General features: G+C 40.5%; 1 protein-coding gene across 1 annotated transcript; it reads right to left on the bottom strand.

The window, feature by feature from the left end:
- Nucleotides 1-2,528: 2,528 nt before the first annotated feature.
- Nucleotides 2,529-6,220, bottom strand: LOC139570231 (ORM1-like protein 3). Its single transcript, XM_071391936.1, has 4 exons — nt 5,963-6,220; nt 5,238-5,452; nt 4,684-4,835; nt 2,529-4,083 (listed from the first exon to the last, which is right to left on the bottom strand). The coding sequence occupies exons 2-4, from the start codon at nt 5,409-5,411 to the stop codon at nt 3,948-3,950; spliced, it is 462 nt and encodes a 153-aa protein (XP_071248037.1). The 5' UTR covers nt 5,412-5,452; nt 5,963-6,220; the 3' UTR covers nt 2,529-3,947.
- Nucleotides 6,221-6,495: the final 275 nt, after the last annotated feature.

The raw sequence follows: 6,495 nt of genomic DNA on the forward strand, positions 1-6,495 counted from the left end.
CGGCTTCTTCACCTGTGGAATCGTCTGAGACCAGCCACCCGGACAGCTGATGAAACTGAGGAGTATTTCTCTCTGTAATAAAGCCCTTTTTTCGCCAATTAACTGATTTCCTTATATGAACTGTAACTCAGTAAAATCGTTTAAATTGTTGCACGTTGCGTTTATATTTTTGTTCAGTGTAGATTCTGAATAAACGTCCCTTAAGCAAATAAAAGTCAGAATTTCCTAAATATTGTACAAATCTAACGAGTTCACCGTACTAACTCAAATATATTATTAATAAACTAAATATTCGCTGCCAGAGAGAAAATAAATCTACTTCAATTACGTAAAGTGAATATCCATTTCTAACTTTTCTTATGTGTCATTGTAGGTTATCACTAATTTATTTACAAATATTGAGAAAAAGGTCATACAAAGACGAAATTTTGAAAATGTATAATTAGATCATAAAACACTGTAGCCAACTGTAGACTCTCAACCTGGAAAAGAATATATAATTCAACAACATCAGCTATAATTCACAATGCTCTACAATGTATTTGTAAATAGAAAGCATTATGCTATGAACAGGGCACAAGTCACTGTCGTACTTATTAATAGATTAGCCAACGACTGCTTTAGTCTACTGACATGGATTGGCCTACACTTACGGGGAAAAAACATGAATTTCACACGTGAACACACACAGTGTTCTAAAAACACGTTTTAATGTGATCATATGTGAAGTTAATGTGATAACGTGACAACATGGAAAGCAACATGTGACTACATGAAACTACACGTGAAAACATGCGGTGGTCCAAAAACTCGTTTTCACATGAAATTTTATGTGAAATCATGTGGTTTTTCTGTAAGGTACCCTTACACGGTAGGTTCAGTGCCGGTCTGTGGCTAGCAAAGCTGGCCAAGTGACACCTGATGACTCACTTTCAGCACTATCACTATCACTCTCCCTCAATCAATGTTTAACAAGCTGCTGGCTTTGGGTTCCAATGTTCCAAACACTAATTGGATTCGGGTTGCAATACCAATGGATTACTATCTAAAGTTGTATGACTAGTTTTGTACTAAGTAGGGGTTGAAAGAGAGCACAAGCCTAAGTGTTCAAAATCAACACTAGTAGAAATAGTATGCTATTAATAATTAAGGCTCAGCTAATACGGACAAGGTCTAGATTCTAAACCACTTGGCAACGCCCATGTCTCAGCAGCTTAGCCTACGCATTTCTGTGGCCCAACTATTATCATATGTAACAAAAAGACTTGTCTATGCATAAGCTAACATGTTTTCAGCACTACTTTAAATGACCATTTAGAATAGAGGTAAAAACTCCCACCGAAGCTTTCATAATGGACGTTTCCTGCTCAACAACTTTAAACATGAGCAGAGTTCTTTGAAGATAGGAGGACTTCGAGGCCTGGGTGGGTTTTTATACACCATGACAAAATACTGCTAAAGGCATAACGCCAACATAAGTTATGTTAATATCGCTTGCTACTGTACATTTGTCAGGAATTTCCCAACTGTATTCAGGTGTAGTATATGTATTTGAATAACATTGGTACACCCACTGAAGTTACGATCCTCATCACTGAAACCAAATACCAGAGATAAGCATGGTATTCTGTACAGGTATTCACTAGAAAGAACTGTTTGCTTGCCCGTAGAACAATGTGTTTTTTCCATGTAGGCCTACTCTTAACAAAACAAAAAAACTTTAACCCTCATCGTTATAGGTTTTAATTTGTAAAATATATTTACAATCCTCCTTCTGAACTTAAGTGCCAAAAAAGCCCTAAGCTATATTTTTCCTAATCCACTATCAAGCGAGTACCTACAATTTCATAAGACTGTAATGTTGTTACACAATCAAATGAATAAAGTCCTGTGCTCTGTACCAGTCAGATCACACATAAACGTCACATTGCTACTGTGCAACAGACCTCACACACATTGAAAAACACTCATGTTCTTTGCTACCTACTGTGCTAACAAACTAGGAAGGCGCACATACTCTATACCATTCACATACTTTGGTTTTTACTTCTAATAAAAAACAAGATGCAGTATCTCTAATGGTTGTACATTGAAAGCCTGTCAATCATAAGTGTAATTAATAAATCTTCTCTGCACTTACTAAAATCCACTCATATTTGATTATAGTGCATTTTGTGGATATGAAAATGCTCCACTAAGTTCTTTTCTCCCTTTCATTGCCAAAATTTCTGTCGGGGGTTATCTAAAGCTGTGTGAAAGACTCTGGAAATTCATTTCAAACGATCATTTCATCTCAATTATCACAACCTCTCTTCACTCGGAGTAAACTGTGAGTGTGAGTTCTGAACACAAAACTTTGTGCTGCGTAGTTCTCAGTTCCCGTTTCCCCTTTTTAAAGACGCTTGTTGTAGTTGTTGCCATGTTGCCATGATGACTCTGCTCAAAGAGTGGAAATACATGCTATGTGGCAAACTCCCGGTATCTATCTGTACTCGGTACCTTATTAAAACACAAACATTACAACATTTCATAACCCATTTATAGCCTTTGTATCAACTGAAGGGATAGTTTGAGATTTTGTCAATCAAGCCCTATTTTCTACTTACCCAGAGTCAGATGAAGTCATGGATACAATTTTTATGTCTCTACATGCAGTTTGAAGGAAGTCTTTAAGCCCATACCCATGCACTACAATCTAGTATGGTTGAATATACAATACTTAGAACAGGGATCATCAACTAGACTCAGCCGCGGGCCGATTTTTTTCTTGAGCGGATGGTCCGGGGGCTGGAACATAATTACTAATAATTTGTAGACTGCAAATTGACCGCAAGAAGCCCAAACAGATATGTTTGACTAAAACATAACCATTTCACGTGTCTCTCTATTATGCGTGGGAATACTTGGGAACAGATTTCTTAAATTGAAATCACTTGGAGCTGATTTCCTGGTGTTTCTACAGTCTTTTATGTCCTACAATGAAAATCTCTGAAAACTTGAGGGGACAAATAAAACCACCCAAGGGCCAGTTGGGGAACCCTGACTTAAGAGTATGCCATATGTATGCACAAATGTTTTCCATGAACATGAATCGCCTAACCTGCTTTTCATCTTCTGCCCTAAGGGTCCCAACTGAAATGTAAATACAACAGATTCACAAAGCTGGAATTAGCTTTTGGGGCCTGAGCATGTCTACTCTGCACTGTAGATTACAGACTGCAATGTGAACAGAAGTTTACTCTGGTTCAAATCAGAGCAAGGTAATCTAAATATGGAAATGATCAGATAAAATAAGTGTTGCTTAAACTTTCCAAACTCAGACTGAGTGGTCAGGGGGGCTAAATATAAACCCTGTGGTCCCTCCTGTCTGACCACTGCAACAGTCAGAGCAACTCCCTAGCTAACCCTTTCTCTAGCAGTCTGTCCTTTCTTATGCGAGAAAGAGAGGATTTTGAGGACAAGATGCTAAAGAAATGTAGAGTTATAATTCTAGAGGGCATCATAACTGAGTGACATAACTTCCAAAATGTCTCCCTGGGTGCAAAATGTCTGAGTCTCACTTTTCTCAGGATCAAACTGCTCAGAGGTTTCTCCTCTCCACATTGTAACTCAATCTCAATACATCTCATACTACTGTATGTCCTCAAAGGCGTCACTTGCAGTGTTCTCTGTGAATTAAATAAAACGGACATAAAGGGAACCACAAATAAACACTACAGCACAGCTTCAATAGGACCACATAGGAGCTCGGACCCAGCCGAGCCCTGTAAGTCAATTCTGTGTTGTTTATCGCCCATAGGTTTCATTTAGCAGAGTGCTCAATAGCCCTGTGAGCCAGAGAGGGGCTATGGATCCCTATGGGCTGGGGGCCAATGCGGCGGGGCCTGATACTCTGTGTTTACAGTCCACAGGGAGATGGCGGAATGGCGGTGTCCTCTTCCGCCCCATCAGTACTTGTTAATGCCAAAGATCCGAACTCCGTGAAGCTGGGGGAGCTTGGGAATGAGCACGGTCATCAGGGAGACCGTGTTGACCACAAAGTGGGCCCGGTCATACTTGGTGTAGAAGCTGGTGAGGATGTAGCTAGGGGGAGAGGGAAAAAGTATGAGGAAGAGAAAGAAAGCGTAAGTCAAAGAAAGACTGGACCTGGGTGAAGGAGGTCATTTAAAAAGGTATTGTCTGGACAACTACAGGTATCTGTTTTTTTGGTCGACAGTTACGTCTTTCCAATTCACAATGCCACATGTGAACATGTCAACTGTGGCGGAGGACCTTTGAAGATCAAAGTGACAAGGACTAAAATAAAAATGTAATGTAAAATGTAAGAGGACGTATCTGCAAATAGATCCATCATGGTTCATAGACCAAGCATTAGTGAGAAACCATCTGTCAGCAGTGTCTCTAAATAGAGCCTTCCGCTGACAGCAGGCACCACAGCAGCCCAGACTCCCCACTGCCCAAAGACTGGCTGGACGAGGCTGCTGAAGTCATTAACAAGGACAGCGAGAAAAAAAAACTGTACTTAAAAAAATAGGCTAATGCTTCACTTCACAGTCCTATCACTACTAAAATACCATTGCAACACGTTGCATTAAATTATACTTTATAAAGGACTATAAGTAGTAAACAGATTATTATTTTATAAATAGTCTATAAAGCATAAGATAGTGTCGATGTCCTTACAGGACGATAGGAGTGATGGTGAGGAACTTGCGTGAGGCAGTGAACTGTACACCATAGTCCATCTGCTCCCAGTATGTGTAGAAGCGAGCCTTGCTCTGGTCCGGAGTTTCAAACGGGGTTCCTTTCACCAAGTGTAACAACAGGTACATGCACTGCAACACACACACACCACAGAATAGTCAGTCAGGAAAGCTGTTATATAAAACATTGTACGGGCAAAAGAGATACTGTGAAATTGTCAGTAGCCTAGAACCGCAAATTGATTTAGTTTGGAAAAGGATGTGGAAGCTGATCTGTTCTGTGCCTTTTCATAGCAATGAAAATGCCACAAAAAGAGACAAACGTTCCAGACTGCCCCATGGACTATTGCTTTTATTCACTTTCGCTCAGCACACTCCTAGTGACAGTGCAGACTGCAGAGTAGTTTGCTTATGGAGAATACCATTGTGTGCAATAACAGTGACTGGACTTTCCACCTACAGTACTTATGTTATACAGTGGGTGAGATGCACTGGTGCCCCTAGGCATAGCCTACTAAGGTGCCTACTACCCACCAGGTTGTGTATGAGGTTGGTGAGGGTCCAGACCACGGGCACACTGGCGAAGGGGATGCTGAGCAGGATGACATGCAGCAGGCCGATGCCCAGGAGGTAGGAGAGCCAGATGCCCCGGCTGTTCATTACCCGCGTGTTGGGGTTCACCTCGCTGTGTGCCGTGCCCACGTTCATGATGTCACGTTACCACGCTCCTCGTCTGCTTGGGGTCAACGCTGAGTGGTGGGAACAGAAGGGTGTGTGTAATTCCTTAGGTATGCCAGCAATTACGAATGATGCAAGCAATGCGACTAAGCTACAGCTTGACTATTCCATCCATGCACTGTTCATTATTAGACCCTATTGGGAGGGGTGGAGTCCCTAGATAGGCTAAATTTAGTTGGAATGTGGTGCTGAACTAGGTTTTGTGCAAATTTGAGGAGGGGGAGTCTTGCAGATATGTAGCAGAAAGTAGATTCGTTTTGGTCACACAGTATACAAAATTGGATACTCTTTAAGCACCAAAAATAGTAATTAAATAGCTATGAGAATTACAACATAGTCATGACCCAGCATGTAGTGCAGGCTGATTCAACTCACATTCTTTCAGTTCTTCCAGAACTTTCCATTATTCAATTGAAATATGACATTATGATCTACGATATTGCAACATGCACTAGGACTACTGTATTTCAATATCAATAATAAGTAAATAAAGTAGCCAAATCAAACAAGATAATACTTACAGGAGAAAATGGCTTCAATCGCACTTTTAGCTTCAGTCCGTTATAGCGCTGTTTTACTCTTATTCACTATCGCCTTCTCTGGTTAGGTAATTGGCATCAATAGGTCAGACTGCTATATCGTTTCGATTAGTCATTCATTTAAATACCTTCTTATTGCTTTCGAATGCAATGTTATTCAAGTATCCTTCAGTTTATAGCCCGACATTCAGGCTAAACAGTTCCACTACCACTCCTAGCCAGCAATTCATGTAGAACGTCATCATTTTCAGAGCTCCAAATTTGGATGTTGTTTTATTTTTTCTATCGCACTTACCACTGATTGGTGTCTTTACATCACATGGGAAAAATTGACCAATTCAAATGGAATGCGTTGAAAAGTTGGGGAAACGCCCCCTTGCAACGTCACAGGAACAGGAGGGCGAGGGCACTTTTCATGGGTGCTGAACGGCACATTTTTAAAATAAGTGTTACATTTCAAGCACTATAAATTACTATTATCAGTAGGTCAACCTTTGATATCAAAACGAATGGTA

This window comes from Salvelinus alpinus, chromosome 3 (genome assembly GCF_045679555.1).
Source record: "Salvelinus alpinus chromosome 3, SLU_Salpinus.1, whole genome shotgun sequence".
Lineage (NCBI taxonomy): Eukaryota > Metazoa > Chordata > Actinopteri > Salmoniformes > Salmonidae > Salvelinus > Salvelinus alpinus.